The 20,419-nt window shown below is 47.7% G+C and overlaps 2 protein-coding genes across 4 annotated transcripts in view; one reads left to right on the forward strand and one right to left on the reverse strand.

Annotated features, from left to right (window-relative positions):
- Positions 1-14,153, reverse strand: part of DNASE2B (deoxyribonuclease 2 beta) — a 78,495-nt gene extending 64,342 nt beyond the window's left edge. For all 3 annotated transcript variants that reach the window (XM_063938966.1, XM_063938965.1, XM_063938964.1), the window contains exons 1-3: positions 14,043-14,153; positions 5,849-6,020; positions 4,201-4,282 (exon numbers count right to left, since the gene is read on the reverse strand). In XM_063938966.1, the coding sequence (XP_063795036.1) occupies positions 4,201-4,282; positions 5,849-6,020; positions 14,043-14,143 (355 nt within the window). In that variant the 5' untranslated portion in view covers positions 14,144-14,153. The remainder of the gene's footprint in view (positions 1-4,200; positions 4,283-5,848; positions 6,021-14,042) is intronic.
- PPIL1 (peptidylprolyl isomerase like 1) lies at positions 10,597-11,702 on the forward strand. Its single transcript, XM_063938682.1, has one exon. The coding sequence runs from the start codon at positions 10,733-10,735 to the stop codon at positions 11,234-11,236; it is 504 nt and encodes a 167-aa protein (XP_063794752.1). The 5' UTR covers positions 10,597-10,732; the 3' UTR covers positions 11,237-11,702.
- Positions 14,154-20,419: the final 6,266 nt, after the last annotated feature.

Here is a 20,419-nt window from a genome sequence, read left to right on the forward strand (position 1 = left end):
GTGTGGTCAGGTCACTGGTCAGTCACACTGGCAGTGGCACTCCTGCAGCAAAAGTGTGCACTGTTTAATTTTAATATAATATGTACTCCTGGCTCCTGCTATAACCTATAACTGGCACTGCAGTGCTCCCCAGTCTCCCCCACAATTATAAGCTGTGTGAGCTGAGCACAGTCAGATATATAATATATACATAGATGATGCAGCACACTGGGCTGAGCAGTGCACACAGATATGGTATGTGACTGTCTTGTACTCCTGGCTCCTGCTATAACCTATAACTGGCACTGCAGTGCTCCCCAGTCTCCCCCACAATTATAAGCTGTGTGAGCTGAGCACAGTCAGATATATAATATATACATAGATGATGCAGGCATGCAGCACACTGGGCTGAGCAGTGCACACAGATATGGTATGTGACTGAGTCACTGTGTGTACCGTTTTTTTCAGGCAGAGAACGGATATATTAAATAAAACAACTGCACTGCTGGTGGTCACTGTGGTCAGTCACTAAACTCTGCACTCTCTTCTACAGTATCAGCCTCAGGTCAATCTCTCTCTCTCTCTCCTAATCTAAATGGAGAGGACGCCAGCCACGTCCTCTCCCTATCAATCTCAATGCACGTGTGAAAATGGCGGCGACGCGCGGCTCCTTATATAGAATCCGAGTCTCGCGAGAATCCGACAGCGTCATGATGACGTTCGGGCGCGCTCGGGTTAACCGAGCAAGGCGGGAAGATCCGAGTCGCTCGGACCCGTGAAAAAAAACATGAAGTTCGTGCGGGTTCGGATTCAGAGAAACCGAACCCGCTCATCTCTACTATATATATAGTTGTACTGGTGGTCAGCAAAATTCTGCACTGTCCTCCTACTATATACTACAATGCAGCACAGATATGGAGCGTTTTTCAGGCAGAGAACGTATAATACTGGTGGTCACTGGTCAGCAAAACTCTGCACTGTACTCCTCCTATATAATACTGCTGGTCCCCAGTCCCCACAGTAAAGCAATTAGCACACTGAGCACAGATATTTGCAGCACACTGAGCACAGTCAGATATGGAGCGTTTTTCAGGCAGAGAACGTAGATATTTGCACTTGCAGCACACTGAGCACAGATATTTGCAGCACACTGAGCACAGATATTTGCAGCACAATTTGCAGCCCACTGAACATAGAAACTGAGAGGACGCCAGCCACGTCCTCTCACGATCATCTCCAATGCACGAGTGAAAAATGGCGGCGACGCGCGGCTCCTTATATAGAATACGAATCTCGCGAGAATCCGACCGCGGGATGATGACGTTCGGGCGCGTTCGGGTTAACCGAGCAAGGCGGGAGGATCCGAGTCTGCTCGGACTCGTGCAAAAAAGGGTGAAGTTCGGGGGGGTTCGGATCCCGAGGATCCGAACCCGCTCATCACTAGTAATTCATAAGTGTCCTGGTTTAAATCAGGGCCCTCCAGCTGTTGTTGAACTACATATACCAGCATTCGTTGCTGCAGTTTTGCTATTTGGCCATGCTAAAACTGTTGCCGGGCATGCTGGGATGTGTAGTTCAACAACAGCTGGACGGCCGAAGGTTCCCCATCCCTGGTTTAAAGTGATATGGTAAGCCTACAGTATATATAATAGATCTCCTCAGCCAGGTCAGCTACAGCCCTGTATAGACAGTATATAGGGTACACCTGTAGAACATATAGCCTGCAAAAATACTGCATGTAATCTAGGACTAGTCAACCGTGTTACTCAAATTCGTCCAAAATAAAATAAAATAAAATAAAATGATTGTGTGTTCTACAATGCGTTCATCTAAAGTTTATTGTATCCGACAGTTTACTGTATCCCAAAACGTAACTGTATCCCAAAATTATAGTGTACCCCCGAAGGTTTACTGTATACCGAAAGTGTTAGAAAGAACCATTCTATCAACTGAATTTAGGGCACAGAAATTTGGCAATGGCTTCGCCGCAATTTACAACCTGGTAAAAAGCCCCCACTTAATGCTTTTTCTGTGGGAAAAAATTCCGACTTGACTTTGGCGCATTATTCCTCAACAACCGACCACATATCACAATTCTTTATTGCAAATCTACATCATTCTCCTTATCTAATGACATCTGAACCATCAATATGTTATTGCGGAGTAGTAGCTGTTGTTATTACGGAGTAGTAGCTGTTGTTATTGCGCAGTAGTAGCTGTTGTTATTGTGGAGTAGTAGCTGTTGTTATTACAGAGTAGTAGCTGTTGTTATTACGGAGTAGTAGCTGTTGTTATTGCGCAGTAGTAGCTGTTGTTATTGCGGAGTAGTAGCTGTTGTTATTGCGGAGTAGTAGCTGTTGTTATTACAGAGTAGTAGCTGTTGTTATTGCGCAGTAGTAGCTGTTGTTATTGCGCAGTAGTAGCTGTTGTTATTGCGGAGTAGTAGCTGTTGTTATTGCGGAGTAGTAGCTGTTGTTATTGCGCAGTAGTAGCTGTTGTTATTGCGCAGTAGTAGCTGTTGTTATTATGGAGTAGTAGCTGTTGTTATTGCGCAGTAGTAGCTGTTGTTATTGCGGAGAAGTAGCTGTTGTTACTGCGCAGTAGTAGCTCTTGTTATTACGCAGTAGTAGCTGTTGTTATTGCGCAGTAGTAGCTGTTGTTATTGCGCAGTAGTAGCTGTTGTTATTGCGGAGTAGTAGCTGTTGTTATTGCGGAGTAGTAGCTGTTGTTATTGCGCAGTAGTAGCTGTTGTTATTGCGCAGTAGTAGCTGTTGTTATTGCGCAGTAGTAGCTGTTGTTATTGCGGAGTAGTAGCTGTTGTTATTGCGGAGTAGTAGCTGTTGTTATTGCGCAGTAGTAGCTGTTGTTATTACAGAATAGTAGCTGTTGTTATTGCGCAGTAGTAGCTGTTGTTATTACGGAGTAGTAGCTGTTGTTATTACGGAGTAGTAGCTGTTGTTATTGCGCAGTAGTAGCTGTTGTTATTGCGCAGTAGTAGCTGTTGCTATTGCGCAGTAGTAGCTGTTGTTATTGCGCAGTAGTAGCTGTTGTTATTGCGCAGTAGTAGCTGTTGTTATTACGGAGTAGTAGCTGTTGTTATTGCGCAGTAGTAGCTGTTGTTATTGCGCAGTAGTAGCTGTTGTTATTACGGAGTAGTAGCTGTTGTTATTACGGAGTAGTAGCTGTTGTTATTACGGAGTAGTAGCTGTTGTTATTGCGCAGTAGTAGCTGTTGTTATTGCGCAGTAGTAGCTGTTGTTATTGCGCAGTAGTAGCTGTTGCTATTGCGCAGTAGTAGCTGTTGCTATTGCGCAGTAGTAGCTGTTGTTATTGCGCAGTAGTAGCTGTTGTTATTACGGAGTAGTAGCTGTTGTTATTGCGCAGTAGTAGCTGTTGTTATTGCGCAGTAGTAGCTGTTGTTATTGCGCAGTAGTAGCTGTTGCTATTGTGCAGTAGTAGCTGTTGTTATTGCGCAGTAGTAGCTGTTGTTATTACGGAGTAGTAGCTGTTGTTATTACGGAGTAGTAGCTGTTGTTATTGCGCAGTAGTAGCTGCTGTTATTGCGCAGTAGTAGCTGTTGTTATTGCGCAGTAGTAGCTGTTGTTATTACGGAGTAGTAGCTGTTGTTATTGCGCAGTAGTAGCTGTTGTTATTGCGCAGTAGTAGCTGTTGTTATTACGGAGTAGTAGCTGTTGTTATTACGGAGTAGTAGCTGTTGTTATTGCGCAGTAGTAGCTGCTGTTATTGCGCAGTAGTAGCTGTTGTTATTGCGCAGTAGTAGCTGTTGTTATTACGGAGTAGTAGCTGTTGTTATTGCGCAGTAGTAGCTGTTGTTATTGCGCAGTAGTAGCTGTTGTTATTGCGCAGTAGTAGCTGTTGTTATTGCGGAGTAGTAGCTGTTGTTATTGCGCAGTAGTAGCTGTTGTTATTGCGCAGTAGTAGCTGTTGTTATTGCGCAGTAGTAGCTGTTGTTATTGCGCAGTAGTAGCTGTTGTTATTGCGCAGTAGTAGCTGTTGTTATTGCGGAGTAGTAGCTGTTGTTATTGCGCAGTAGTAGCTGTTGTTATTGCGCAGTAGTAGCTGTTGTTATTGCGGAGTAGTAGCTGTTGTTATTGCGCAGTAGTAGCTGTTGTTATTACGGAGTAGTAGCTGTTGTTATTGCGCAGTAGTAGCTCTCACAAAACAATTGCTTAGCCAATATAATACACAGGTTACAACTCACCCTTGGAGTGTCCTCGTTGTGTGGTGTAGTTGTTTGTGCCAGGTGGGGAATCATTATACATCATGTAGGCTGTGTCATTTGTCTGGGAGGACAGAGAGCACAATGTACATACAATGAGAGATGCTGGAATAGATTCTCAGTGCAGTGTATACTCTTATCTGAGCGATGCAGAGAGAAACGCGTTGCTGATGGCGGTATAACCAGGGAGACCACACACTGACATGCTAGGGTATGACCGCTGCATCCCAGCACATACAGACCAGCAATGTACATACAATGAGAGATGCTGGAATAGATTCTCAGTGCAGTGTATACAGGTTGAGTATCCCTTATCCAAAATGCTTGGGACCAGAGGAATTTTGGATATCGGATTTTTCCGTATTTTGGAATAATTGCATACCATAATGAGATATCATGGTGATGGGACCTAAATCTAAGCACAGAATGCATTTATGTTACATATACACCTTATACACACAGCCTGAAGGCAATTTTAGCCAATATTTTTTATAACTTTGTGCATTAAACAAAGTGTATCTACATTCACACAATTCATTTATGTTTCATATACACCTTGTATACACAGCCTGAAGGTCATTTAATACAATATTTTTAATAACTTTGAGTATTAAACAAAGTTTGTGTACATTGAGCCATCAAAAAACAAAGGTTTCACTATCTCAGTCTCACTCAAAAAAGTCCGTATTTCGGAATATTCTGTATTTCGGAATATTTGGATATGGGATACTCAACCTGTACTTATATCTGAGTGATGCAGAGAGAAACGCGTTGCTGATGGCGGTATAACCAGGGAGACCACACACTGACAGGCTAGCGTATGACCGCTGCATCTCAGCACATACAGACCAGCAGTGTACATGCACTGCCCTTTGTCTATGAACAACCCCATAATACTGTCACCACCCTCCACAAGGGGCACATACTAAATAATAAAATATTATAATAGTATGCTATCTGTTGCTGTTATACGTGCAATCATTTTTCTTTCTAGATTACTCCTCTGCATTCCAGCCATGTCTTTATAACATTAGGCGGTTATTTCACGTGAGTACATTGGGCCTAATTCAGACCGAATCGCTATTATACAAAATCACACAGCGGCCGATTATCAAATGACTGCGCATGCGTATGGATTGTAATGCGCAGGCGCGAGGCCAAACTGCAAAAAAATCAGGAAGCGGGCGTTTGTGGGTGGTAAGTGGCCGATTTTTCTGGGAGTGTCAGGAAGAACGCAGGGGTTCCCAAGCGTTTTCTGGGAGGATGTGTGACATCAGCTCTGGTCCCGATCAGCCTGTTTGTATCGCGCTGTAGGGGTAAGTCCTGGGCTGCGCACAGTATGGAGAAATCATTTGATGGTGAGCTAGTTGTGAATGAATTTGTAGCTGACCGCCGTTTGCAAAGCTTTTCGCGCGGCGTACACAGAATTTGCGCGGGGCGGATTTTCACTCTGTCTGGGCGGCGACTACACGATCGCAAATCTCCGGAAATTTGCAGAGGAGCGATCAGGTCTGAATTAGGCCCATTATCCTGAGCTGTACCATATAGCAGGGAAGCTGGAATAATGTTGCCTGATGATATAAGTGAATACTAAGTGTACCGCGATACGTTACGTGAAAGCTGCGCTCACATTGTAAGATTGGTAGAGCTGCTGCAGTGTCCGCCCCACCGCACCCTGGCTCATGTTGATGAGGAATCTGCTGACTTCCCAGGTCTGCGACGTTGAGTCCAGATAGAGATATTCCAGCCCCGGACCGGCTGTCGCATTGATCCTACGTATCGGTAACTTATACACCACAAACCTATCAAACAGAAGAAGAAAACAGAATTCATTATTTACAGTGTAACGTCACAACGTGCAGAGTAATATTGTGTTCTTTCCTAGCTGAACTGGTCAGTGTACCCTAATCAATTAGTATGTCAGATATACAGGAATGACGCTCATTAGTAGATTGTAAGGGGAGTGTGTGTGGAGGGTCCGCAGTCATTTATATGTCATATCTGGGTAGTACAGGTGCCATAAAATATATATATATGTATCCTCAGTTCTTTACTGTCTGTATCTCATGCAGTAAATGCCAAATAAACCCTGCGCAGTATTACGGGTTTCTGTAAAGTGCGCTGCTGCCGTACAGATTCGGACGGGTGTCTTCGCCTGTAATTGAATTTCCCCATAAGGCCCTCAGGGCCTGATTCTTTTCTGATTTGGAAGTAAAGCAAAAATAGTAACTTTGTATTTGAAACAAACCATGCCGCAATACAAGGGGAGTAAATACATTTATACAGTATATTTTCTGTGCAGGGTAAATACTGGCTGCTTCTGCATATAGCCCTCAAATGTCATAGACAGCTTTATTGTTACACTGCAATTTAGATTAGGAATGGCCATCGACCACCGATAGTTGATATACATCAATGGCTAACTACCGATGGTCGATGGTTTTGCCATCGATGACAGAGCCAATAGTTCAACTGAATCGTTTTTTTTCCCCTCCATGCACTCAGCTTAGCCCCTCCCCCAGATGGCCTGTTAAGCCCGATCCCCATTTTTTATTGGCCTGCGACTCAGCCAGCACCTTTCGGCTGTGGCCATTGAATGGTGCAAACCATTGATGGTTCGCCATAGATGGTTTATATGCCATCAATGGCTATCACCGATGGTGCCATCGGTGGCAACCATCGATGGAGAGTCCACCGATGGCCATCCCTAATTTGGATTTCAGCTTGAACATCCCCCACCCAAATCTAACTCTCTCTGCACATGTTACATCTGCCCCACCTGCAATGCAGCATAGTGATACTTGCTTTCATAGGCAAACGCAGGGGGGGTTTCTGGTTGCACGGAAACCACCCTCCTCTTGGCAAGTTGCTCAAATTTTGTGTTAAATATAAATACTGTAGTCCATACAGTATCCAGTTTATAAAAAGACCAATGTTTACATTAATATCCAGGGTTGTGACTAGGTTATTCTACCGCTCCCCCAGACTCCCGCACTTGCTCTAATGTTCCGCAGAGTGGGAAATTGTGGAATGCATTTAGGAACCCCCCTCTAGGGATCCTGCGTTTGCCACTGGCTTTATTTTTGCTTTACTTCCAAATCAGAATCAGGCCCTGATCCAATGTTAGGAGTAAATTAAAAATAGAGTAATTTGCTCTTTAAAGAAACCATGTTGCAATCCAAGGGGGCATACGCATTTTTTTATTTTTTTTTGCATGCAAGGTAAATACTAGCTGCTTCTGCATGTTGCAAATACTGAGCAGCTTTGTTATTACTTTGGAATAGAGGGGGTTATTCAGAGATGAACACAGATTGCTGCATATGCTGCCAGAACTGCGTTCCTCTCCGCACATGCTGGGAGCCGCCCAGCAGAGGGTAATGCCGCCCCCCAATGCATCCGCAATTAGACTGCGGAGGCATCGGGTCTAAGGTTGACCCCTGGCAACGTAGCCTGTCTGCGCTGTCAGGCGGTCAGCGGACATTTTTTTGTGACGTCACACAGCCGCCCCCGAAAACGGTCCCGGCCTGGCCCCGTTTTCCTGGCGCCACCACCGTAACGCTGTAACTCCGCCCCCACAATGCCCACGCCTGTCAATCACATTGTGGCCGCATCCTTCAGTGGGTGTGCCTAGACCACCTGGATGCGGCTACTGCGTCCAGGTCTGAATCGGGCCCTTAGAATTAAGCTAGGGCACACCCCTCCCGACTCTATTTTCTCTGCACATTTTACATTTGCCTCCCTGCAGTGCAACATGGCTTTGGCAAGGTGGAAATTACTCCTTTTTACTTTGCTCCTAAGTAAATCAAGCCCGATTACAAGCCTTGTGAAGCGGGGAGGGGAGGCAGGGACGCGAAGATGCGATCTCAGGCACGTCACACCCCCATTTCTCATCATGCTGGGGGGAATCCAGCATGCCGACAGCTGCTGGGCAGTCCCCAGTTTCCCCCAGAACAGTGCGGATGATGCGTGCATGAGCGGTGGTGACAAAGTGTAGACTGCCCGCTACAATGGGGGCGGTTGGGAGGTATGCTTTGGGGCACAGGTATCAAGCACTGATAACTCCTTTTGCTGTGGCATCCGTGGTTTGTCTTAATAACAGTAATATAGCATGATGGCCACTTACTAAGGCTGAGCTGTTGTTGCTTGTCTAATAACACATATCTGTGGATGATGCCACGCGGCCCCTGGGTGGCCCTCACATGTACAGTCTCAGATCTTGCAATTATTATTATTTTTCTTTCTTTGAGACTGGCCAGGAGCCACCTTGTATTCCATCAGGTAATACGATATGCCAGCTGGGCAGAGACCGCGGGAGGGGTGAGTTACCATAACACCTCTCCGGTGCTTCTCTGTGTAATATACGGCTGCGCTGAGACATCCAGGATCAGGCTGTGTCTGCAGGTCAGGGCCGTAACTAGGTGTGTGAGGAGGGGGCACCGCACATAACGCTGCCGGGTAGGGGGCGCGGTTGGCATCACTTGTCAATTATCTGTTTTAATTACTTTCACTTGCAGCTTTCCCCCTATTGAAGCCTGGCATCTCCTGACCGCCCCTGTCTCCTACCCCCACCCCTTCTGTTGCTAATACCTATATACAACATTCATGAACTCAACTTGAGATTACTTTGTTATTCAGTCACACTGTCCTTTATTACATTTCAAGATGCTGACATACCCGGGATTCATACCCATTGCCTGTTGTATTGCAGTCAGACAATCTATTCGTTCAGCTATCTGTCCTTACATAGAAATATAGATAATTTTAAGCTACAGAATTCTAACTATCTAAAGCTTACCTTGTACTTTGTGATAAAATGATCAGTATTGCGAGTGAGCAGATCTATGTAGTGTGTGGCTGCAGGAGATTGAATGTGTGGCTGCACACTACATAGATCTGCTCTATTACAATGCTGATTATTTTCTTACAAAGTACCAGTATCTTCATATAGTGATCATAGTATTTATGCAGGATCACATAGCTCAATGAGTAGGGTCTGTGATTAGAATTCAACAGGTTATAGGTGTGAATCCTGGTTATAGCAGTACATTGCATTGTGACATTTAATAAAGGGTATTATAACTGAATAACAACAAGCTCTTAAATCCATGAATGTGGTATAAAGAGGATTCGTGTCCAAATCCATTTTCTTACAGTGGTCTATAAATGTGTGTAATATACCCCTTTCATAACGCACAAATAACCCGGTATCAACCTGACATATTGCCGGGTCAAACCGGGTCAGCGTGCGGTGTAAAAGCGCCATTGCCGAAATCCCGGGTCGTCTGACCCGGAAATTCAACCTGGGAATAAAGCAGTGTTATTCCTGTTGAGATACCAGATCAGTGGCAGCGTAAAAGAGCTCCCGGGACCCGTTCACCAGAACAGGGAGAGACGGCGCAGAGATGATCTCATCTACCAGCACCGCTCCATTGCTGGGCCGCCCACAGCTGCTATGGCAACCCACCCGGGATATTGCTGGGTCCGGGAAGCCAGCGGTAGCGTCCAATGCCGAATCCCATCCGGGAAGGACCCGTTCCAATTCCTGGGTGGAGGGGGCCCAAATCTCTCTCTGGCACAGGGCACCAAATCAGGCGTACCTACTTTGCTGCCTCCTCCTCCGGGAGGAGGCAGCGTTGTAGGTGAATGGGGGGCGTGGCCGGCAGCAGGACAGGTGGTTCGGGGCGTGGCCGGCAACAGGATGGGCGGTCCGGGGCGTTGCATCAGGGTTGCGTCATCGTGACTCCACCCCCCGCTGTGCTGTGCCGAGAAACGAGGCGCTGCATAGCGGGGGGCGGAGCTACGATGACGCGACCCTGATGCAACGCCCCCGGACCGCCCACTTGTTCACTGCTGCGGGCGGCCGAGGGGAAAGCGGGAGGCTTGCCCATCTTTCCGGGGGGCCGGGAGGGTCACCCGATTTTTGGGAGCCTCCCGGCCATTCCGGGAGGGTAGACAAGTATGCACCAAATAGTCTAGTTACGGCTCTGCTGCAGGTGAATGGCGTCTAGTCTTGACAACCCCCATCCTTCCCCCACATTACAACGCTTTTGTGACTTTATTTTAGTGACAGGAAATTAGAAATTAACAAGTAAGGCGCTGTTTGAGGAGTTGCTGCCCATAGTAACCAGTTTCTGCCTATCGCTTATCAAGTACATTCTATAAAATGATGGGTTGCTATGGGTTACGCCTTCACCTATCCAAATGGGGAGAAAATACATAGAAAATCTGGATACATCTTCCTTATGTTTTAAACAAATAAAACTTTATTGATAGTAGTGTTTCTCACTTGAGGTGGGCGGAGCCTGCCTGTAATTCGTGCGGACGCGCTATTAAATGGGCGGGGCCTGAGTGTGTGAGTGCAGCGTGCCGCCAGGAGGTGGGCGGAGCCTGATCGCTTGTGTGGTGCTGACGTGCACGCCGTGCGTCGCTGGGGAAGTGGGCGGAGACCCGTGGAACGCGGAAGTCGCCGCTGCGCTCCCTCAGATTGACCGCGTGTGTCCGCCGGCGCCATCAGATGGCCGGGATCCCGCCGGAGAGCTGGCGGCCGCCGCACGTCTGCCTGGAGACCGGCCTGGGCTCCATCACGGTGGAGCTGTACTGGGACCATGCCCCCCAGACCTGCCGGAACTTCGCCGAGCTGGCCCGCCGCGGCTACTACAACAACACCAAGTTCCACCGGGTGATCCGCGACTTCATGGTGCAGGGCGGGGACCCGAGCGGCACCGGCCGCGGCGGAGGCTCCATCTATGACGGGAAGCACTTTGCCGACGAGATCCAGCCCGACCTGAAGTTCACCGGGGCCGGGATCGTGGCCATGGCCAACGCCGGGCCCGACACCAACGGCAGCCAGTTCTTCCTGACGCTGGGCCCGTCCCCCTGGCTGGACGGCAAGCACACCATCTACGGCCGCGTCTGCCGGGGCATGGGCTGCCTCAACCGGCTGGGCATGGCGGAGACCGACAGCCAGGACCGGCCGCTGGACGACCTCCGCATCCTCCGGGCCTACCCCGCCGGGTGACCGCGCCGGGCCGCCACTTGGGGGGGCGGGCAGGGAGGACGCCGGGCCGGAACTGTGCTTTCCCAGGAGATCGCCGGGACTGCTCTGAGCTGGGAGACTGCGCCTTGACAATTGGAGGAAACACCGGGATTGTGCTCTGAGCTGGGGGGAGATATTGGGGACCGTCCCAAGAGGGGGAGAACATCGGGACTGCCCTGAGCTGGGTGGGAGAGGGAGACTGCTTTGACAATGGGAGAAACGCTGGGACTGTGCTCTGAGCTGGGGATATTCGGGACTGTCCTAAGATGGTGGAGCATGTCGGGACTGTGATCTGACTGGGGGGCAGAACGTTGGGACTGTGCTCTGCCGGATAGCCCCGGGCTCCCCAGTTACTGACCCCGCCTGGGCGGCTGCCATTACCTTCAGGACATTTATGTTATGTGTTTGATTTTTGTTTTTTACAATAAATTGTGTTATTCCCATTTTCCTCAATGTGTTGTGTGTAAATGTGTATGTTTGCCTTTGTCCTGTGCAGGGAACACGGGCAGACCGACCTCCCCCTATAGCAGGGGCTGTGGGGTCTCTGCTCTGATTCTGGTAGCGAGTCGGGTGAATGAATTGCCGCAGGCACACCAGCAGCATTTTTAGACAATGTACAAAATGCAGATATGCGCACCCTGGGGTATTATGGGATAATTATATATTTTGTGGAGAACGTTCAATGTTCAGATGTTCAAATCCTTCCCTTTTAGAGTAAGAACAGAATTCCTCTTTTATATCTTTCTGTTAGGAGACTGCCGGGATCGCTGCTGCTGCTGTGATATTTGAGCAGGTCATCATTGCAAGTTGGCAGCCAACCTGCAATGATGACCTGCTCAAATATCACAGCAGCAGCAGCGATCCCGGCAGTCTCCTAACAGAAAGATATAAAAGAGGAATTCTGTTCTTACTCTAAAAGGGAAGGATTTGAACATCTGAACATTGAACGTTCTCCACAAAATATATAATTATCCCATAATACCCCAGGGTGCGCATATCTGCATTTTGTACATTGTCTAAAAGTTCCCTTGGAAGTGGGGGTGACCACTTCAGCGGAGATTGCAGCACTGCTGTGTTGGGGCGCTGGTTTGAAAACGTTTCTAACAAAACACCAGCAGCATTGTACGTGGCTCTATGGGGCTGTAGACTAAAACCGGTGAGTATGGAGCTAGCGTAAGTGCCGCATGTGTTCTTGCTGTCTTACAGGATGCACCAGCTCACCGCAAAGTGACCCCATAGAAGCCTGGGGGGGGTGGAGAATCCAGTTATGTGCCTGTGCACATAGCAGTCGGTTTCGGCGGTGCGGACATTGCACACTGTGGGGTGCGGTTTCGGCGGTGCGGACATTGCACACTGTGGGGTGCGGTTTCGGCGGTGCGGACATTGCACACTGTGGGGTGCGGTTTCGGCGGTGCGGACATTGCACACTGTGGGGTGCGGTTTCGGCGGTGCGGACATTGCACACTGGGGTGCGGTTTAGGCGGTGCGGACATTGCACACTGTGGGGTGCGGTTTCAGCGGTGCGGACACTGCAGGGTGCTAGTGGATGCATTGTCCCGTAACATCACTCCAATGTTGTGGATTTGTGCTGTCCCCTCTACTGTACTGCGCCATTGTGAGAACATTGCCGTGAATGTTACTAATACGTCTCTGACATTAAACACAAACTGTTCCTGTTTTTCATTATCTCGGCACAGGTACAGCCTTCCTCTTAGCAGAAGCACCTTGTAAGTGGTTGTTACTACATTATGTCCAGGTTTCTGTCCGGTCTGGGGCCGGCTGCTAGACGAGTGCAGGTAATCCCGTGTTGCTGGTTTCAGGTGCCCCCACCCATTCCACCTTTTGCTAGATATAATTTGATCTAACAACTCTCATATGTGCTGGAGCTCCATATCAGTCACTCTGTAAGGCAGAGTTTCCTACACCCCACTATTACAGTCCAGATTTTTAAGGATATAGCTCAAGCATGAATATTCTTAAAACATGGACTGTAATGGTAGAGATTGAAACTGTTTCAAGGGGCTGACGTAGCATTAGATGTGTTTTATCTATAAAACGGGTTTAAAATGCGTCTGACAATGCAGTTCTGCAAGGGTGTTGTTTCAATGGGGAGGGAGCGGCAGTGTGTGCGCCTGGGTCACACAGGGAGGGAGCGACAGTGTGTGCGCCTGGGTTACGCGGGGAGGGAGCGGCAGTGTATGCGCCTGGGTTACGTGGGGAGGGAGCGGCAGTGTATGCGCCCGGGTTACGCGGGGAGAGGGCGGCAGTGTATGCGCCCGGGTTACGCGGGGAGGAAGCGGCAGTGTATGCGCCCGGGTTATGCGGGGAGAGGGCGGCAGTGTGTGCGCCCGGGTTTTACGCGGGGAGAGGGCGGCAGTGTATGCGCCTGGGTTACGTGCGAGGGAGCGGCAGTGTATGCGCCTGGGTTACGTGCGAGGGAGCGGCAGTGTATGCGCCTGGGCTAAGCGGGGAGGGAGCGGCAGTGTATGCGCCTGGGCTAAGCGGGGAGGGATCGGCAGTGTATGCGCCTGGGCTACGCGGGGAGGGAGCGGCAGTGTATGCACCTGGGTTACATGCGAGGGAGCGGCAGTGTATGCGCCTGGGCTAAGCGGGGAGGGATCGGCAGTGTATGCGCCTGGGCTAAGCGGGGAGGGATCGGCAGTGTATGCGCCTGGGCTAAGCGGGGAGGGAGCGGCAGTGTATGCGCCTGGGTTACGCGGGAAGGGAGCGGCAGTGTGTGCGCCTGGGCTACACGGGGAAAGCGGCAGTGTATGCGCCTGATACTCACCAATCTACAGAGGCTCCAGCTTCATTACGACAGGAGATCTCACAGGTGACGAGAGAGATGGCGGCGAAACACAGCGCTGATAGTACATAACCTCCTGACATGTTCTCTTCCTCTGCTGCACTCAGATGTATATAAAGGAGAAGTTCCCTGAATAATGGAGGAAGTGATCTCATCTCACACCCAGCGCTGCCTCTGTCTGTGTACACACCCTCCAGCCACTGTGGAACCCCACGCTCCATCATTTGGCTGTGAGGGCATGCTGGGTCTAGTAGTTCCACAAGCTTTCATAGCTCTCGTCTAGATCGACAGGTGTTGTAGAAACCCCATGTAATGGGGCTGACGCAGAAGTAACATGGGCGTATATTACTCAAATGTAAAGTGTATGGTAAATAGTGTATTTCAGCATATATGTGGATCTGTATGCACCTGGAGGCGCGTAGGTCTGTGCGTGGGCAGCGTGTGCACCTACTTCATGGTTAGTCCTAATCAGTGTGCCCTACAGTCATTGTGACAGATGCGCCCCCTAATGTTGACGTGCGGATCTGCATGTGCCGCGTTTACGCCATTACTGATCTTCGGCTATGTGAGAACTCCCCTCCCCCATTCTGCTTCTCCGTTCTACTCTATTATCAAATGTGCTACATGTTGCCGGGGGAAACCGCCTGACTGCCAGGAACTGACGGGCGTCGCTGAGAAATTATTATTTATATAGCACACACATATTCCGCAGCACTGTACAGAGAATATTTGGCCATTCACATCAGTCCCTGCCCCAGTGGAGCTTACACTATATATCCTCTATCACATGTACACGCACACACGTTCACGCTAGGGTTAATTTCTCCTACGTCCTAGAGGATGCTGGGGACTCCGTAAGGACCATGGGGTATAGACGGGATCCGCAGGAGACATGGGCACACTATAAGACTTTGAATGGGTGTGAACTGGCTCCTCCCTCTATGCCCCTCCTCCAGTTAGATTCTGTGCCCAGAGAGACTGGACACACACTATGGGAGCTCTCCTGAGTTTCTCTGAAAAGACTTTGTTAGGTTTTTTATTTTCAGGTAGACCTGTTGGCTACAGGCTCCCTGCAGCGTGGGACTGAGGGGAGAGAAGTCAGACCTACTTCTTCTGAGTTAAGGGCTCTGCTTCTTAGGCTACTGGACACCATTAGCTCCAGAGGGTTCGATCACTTGGTGCGCCTAGCTGCTTGTTCCTGGAGCCGCGCCGTCACCCCCCTCACAGAAGAAAGAAGCCGGGTGAGTATGTGAAGAACAGAAGACTTCAGTAACGGAGGTACAGCGCGGCGATCGTGCTGCGCTCCATGCTCCCACACACCAACAGCACTCATGGTGCAGGGCGCTGGGGGGGGGGGGAGCGCCCTGGGCAGCAAGTTACTGATCTCTTAAAACGGCTGGCATACAAAGCATTTTCGGTGCCTGGGTACCGTGTCCCATACCCCCGCCAGCATAATGCTGCGCGCCATTGCTTCCGCGCCGCCAGCTTACAAGGGCGCAGGGGGGGCGCCCTGGGCAGCATTATATACCTTTTTTAAGGGTGCCTATGTAATATACAGTGTGTAGACACTGTATAGGGGCCCCCGCTGGCATAAAATACAATATATTTCTAGCGGGCTGAAGCGCGCCGAGAAGGGGCGGGGCTTAGCCCTCACAATACTTTCAGCCCCATTTTCCTCCATGTCCCCGCCATAGCAGTGAAAACACATGGGGGGGGGGGGGCACAGTGTTTAGTGTATATAGCCAATATAACACTAAGTTAGTTAAATGGGCTTATATTACAGTGTGTTGTGCATATACCCTGTGTTTCCCTGGTCAGAATACCCACTATAGCTATTTAGTCGACATGTCGACAGGCATGAGTGCTCTGTCACAAACAGGGGAATCACTGTCGGCATTGCCGACGCCTGATGGTCCTTGATGCAGTGTCAGCAGGTCGGTAGTTGCTTGCTTGTCAATGGTGAATACTGTATGGGTGACAAAGTCGTATGCGGGTGACCCTGTCGGCACCAACTGTTATTACTGAGAGTAACTTAACATGCTGTAACTGCCTTATGCTGGTGTGTATATATATATATATATATATATATATATATATTTGTAACAAGGTTATAAGTCATTTTCATATGTATGAATATATATATATATATAATATGTATAAAAGTATTTAAGAAATATAAACTATATTTAATATTGACCATAATAATGTATGTGTATATAATATGAATTTATATAAAGGAAGAGGTTTCTTAAGTGTATTTATTGTGCGGGGTATACAGAAGGGAGTGAGAGGTGTAGTATAATAATAAAGTGACAGTGGAGACAGCTGTGTGTGCTGTAATTACCGGGCTGAGTACAAATGATGCGCGAGGCTAAATAATAATAGCTGCCAAGTAAGGGTTTTTTCCCCCGCGTGCCGGTAGATTGTACCGTGTGCAGAAGGGTCACCTCGCGCAGGTAAAGGAGGCCGTGTGCAAAGAAGTAGTGGTCACCTCGCGCAGGTAAAGGAGGCCGTGTGCAAAGAAGTAGTGGTCACCTCGCAAAGGTAAAGGAGGCCGTGTGCAAAGAAATGGTCCCCACGCGCTGTTAGAAGAGAGCGTATAAAAGACGCTCTCCGCCGGCGGTCAGTCAGTCTGCAGATCCCCCTTGCAGTGCTGGCACCTAGGTTCCTCCGGTGGCCGCTAAGAGCTGTAACAAGCTGTAAACATTACAGCGGCGGCCGGGGAGTCAGGGTAGCACAGCCAGACAAGGAAGCTTTAGCGCTGGAAAACGGAGCGGTGGGGTTAAGAGGCAGGAAAGGTCACGGAGGGGGCCCACCTGTCCTCTATCCCCAAGCTGTCTGCTCCGCTCCAGAGAGTGCGCTACTAAGGTGCCCCTGCTCCCGCTTTCAGCTGTACACATTAATGCGGGTAGCAGGAGGTAGCGGGCGGCGACGCTGACGAGAGTCTTAACATCTCCCACTTCAGCTGCGGAGGCAGGGAGAAGAGGTAGCGCTACATACCTAAAGGCTTCAGTGAATGGGGCATTCCAAGAGCAGAAAGAGGTGGCGCTGCCAGCAACGCTTAGCCAGTAAGGAGAGTCGGGGGAGGAATTGACAGCACCGCTGATGAATAAGAGGATGTGTAAGTGAATAATTAACACCTGCACAATATTACACACCTAAGCGCAACTGAAGATATGAAAGATATATAGCTGCACTCATATAAGTTAGACTGTGATAGGTGTGGGCATTTCACTAATTTTAAACCCCTTAAAGACTATGAACCGGGATATGTATATGAAGTAAGGGGTATAATAACAATAGACTTGGAGCAGCGGTAGTGCATTTAGAGACAAGCCCAGGTGGTAAAGGAAAAACATTGAACTAGACTTTAATCCACTTAAAGGTGGGAGACTATAAAGATTTATGGGTTTTCTGTTATCAGGACCACTTGGAGAATATTACTAGAGACTGGATGTAGCCAGGAGATAAAGAACTTGTAGTGACTCACTACTAAACCCATGCTAAATTACACTGTGAATTTGGGAGTGTAATTATATCCATAGACTGCACTGCCGTAGCTATAGGGATAAAGGAGTCACTGGACATAAAAGACTATAAATATAAGTGGAGATTCCTGCCCTTATAATAAGATGGAGATTGTAATAATATATATTTATATACACCGTGGGGATGAGACTGCATATACCACTGAGCAGGAATGAACATTCAAGTAATTTAAACTTCTATATTCTATTGCCATGGTGCAATTGGAGCAAGGATGCAGGTTATTAGTTCAACCAGTCCTTGCACTGTTTTGGAAAGACAATATTCTAGTCTGAGCTGAAGGGTTATTACTAAAGGATTAAGAAAGGTTACATTATTGATACAGTTTCCTATTGATACAGACTGTGTGAACTTTAAATAAAAAAGGAAACAACTGTAACCAATGATAAAGGCTGAATAGGACCCTAGCAAGCTATCTAAGTAGTATATTAATGCCAAGTGGAAACTAAATAATATACTCAGCTACTTGTAACGTACTACATCTGTTTGTTGGTTAAAGACAAAGAACCCAGGGAAAGGAGGATTGTCTAGTTATTCCTAGTAAAAGAAATTAAATCAACCATAGGTCTTACGTTGGAAGCTCTCCACTATTTTCAAAGGATAACAGTTCTTTATGCACTTATTGGGCCCCAACTGCGCAAATATTTTATGGACTAAGAGTACCCGGGTAACTCATTCTAGTATATACTATTGTTTTTTTGTGATGCATGCAAAACTTAATGTATAGGGAAAACTGTATTGTTTAGTTGGATAAGTATTGAAATAAGGAATTGAGTACATGGTTAATGTTAAGAGTGTATTAAAACAAACCTATTATACTTACCATAAAGTGTTGTGTTGGTACCAGCGGATTCTGAGACCCTGGAATAAGAAGAAGAAGAACAACAGGTATTTAATATTAAAAGGACTTAAGTAATAAAAGTATACCTATTAAATAATACCTCCTTTTCATACAAGGCTTACCCAGGCAAGCCAAATTAGAAATTAGCTTGGGTGGAGGCACAAACTTATATTAGTGACCCACATCTAGAATTAAAGTAGGGTTACATTTTGGAGGCACTGCTGAGATTGAAAGAATTCAGGTTATATAAGAATGGGTAGCTTGACGGGAGAAGATTTATACACTTGGTGTATACAGAGAGGAACAAGTTTAAAGAAATGTATGGGAGTAGGGGGAAATTTCTCTGACATCCATGACGATGTGGTTTTAGAGACTTTAGATAAATTATATGGAGTAAGTAAACCTCGGATCATAGACAAATGGAGGGAGGAATCCGGGAGGGTAGTAGCTATGTTAATAGAAACGGAAAAAGAGTTAGATGCTAGACTAATACCTACGATGATTGTAGCTGGAGGAGAGATTGGAAGATTATGGCGTATTATATGGCCTAAAAGTAGTGATGAAGAAACCATTAGTGCTCCCATTTTAGCTTCTGCTGAAAACCCTGAAAGGGCTGGTGTGAATAGCAATACCCAGGGAAATGGTGCTAATGTAAATGGAGGGCAGTTTGAGACTATGGTAGATAGAGTAGTTACCCAGTTAGAGAGGTGGCACTATGAGGGAAGTTACAGGAGATTGAGAATATTTTCAGGAATTGTGCCTGTGCCACTTGGGGAAGAAACATATGAAGCGTGGAAAGAAGCTGCTGTTCAACAAGCTGAAGAGTGGCAATGTCCTGACCAAATAAAAAGGCAGAGGGTGGTAGAGAGCTTAAGGGGACCAGCCATGGGTATTATTCAGGCAGCTAGAAGAAGCAACCCGCAAGCCACACTTCAAATTTATTTTGAAGCTTTGGATTATGCATATGGCACGTTAGAGGATGTGGGAGATTTGACTTCAAGATTCCATCATACATTTCAAGAGCCAGGGGAGAAACTCAGCGTTTATTTGATTAGGATAGATAAACTCTTGTATAAAATAGTTGATAAAGGGGGTATTACTAGAGAGGAGGTGGATGGAAGTAGGATGAAGCAGCTCCTTAGAGGGGCATTGACCACTGACTTTGTGGCTCAAATGTTAAGATGTTCAGGAATAAGAGAGACCCCTCCCACTTTTAATGATCTGTTAAAAGAGGTGAAGCAGGAGGAGGCATTCATTGAGATGAGAGAAAAAACTGTAAAAAAGGTAAAAGTGATACAACCCATGGTGGAAGTGAATCCATTTGAGGAGAAAATACTCAAAATGTGTTAGGGTCTCCTGCCCTGTGCTGCCACGTCGTCAAGGCAACCGGGAGACAAGTGCTAGCAGAGTAACCTGAGCGCAGCTGATACTCCGGTTCGGGTCTTTTGCTGTGCAGTGGTTACAGGCTCTGTGCACGGCAGGGGATCCGGTGCTGGTTTTTGTGCTCACAGTCTGTGAGGTCTGAGTGGGGCGTGGACAGCACCTGCTATATAAGGCCTCTTCTCAGGTTAAGCAGATGCTGCTGAATCTTTGTTGGTTAGTCAGTTCCTGAAAGTTAGCCAGTACTGTGTAGCTTTGTATTTGTTGTTGCTTACTGCAAATAGGCCTGGGGATTTGGTTCTACACTCTGCCAATCCAGACCTAGCAGTAAGACTGGAGTCAGTCGTTTAACTTGCTGGGGTTCTTTTGCTACTCTGTGAACTTAGCAAGTTTGCGGCTGTATTCTCAGATTTGCCTGCCTAAATCCTGTCTCACTGTGCAAGGTGTTCAGATGTCAGTTTAGTGGCAGTAAGCTGAACCTGTGCACTGCAAGTGAGGATTAGGATTGTGGAGACTCTCCTTGTGTCTATCATTCCATCTCTGACCAAGGAGTTTACTGCCACACCCGTTGGTAACCCTTTAGGGTTTTGCT

The sequence above is a fragment of the Pseudophryne corroboree genome, chromosome 9, assembly GCF_028390025.1.
Source record: "Pseudophryne corroboree isolate aPseCor3 chromosome 9, aPseCor3.hap2, whole genome shotgun sequence".
NCBI lineage: Eukaryota > Metazoa > Chordata > Amphibia > Anura > Myobatrachidae > Pseudophryne > Pseudophryne corroboree.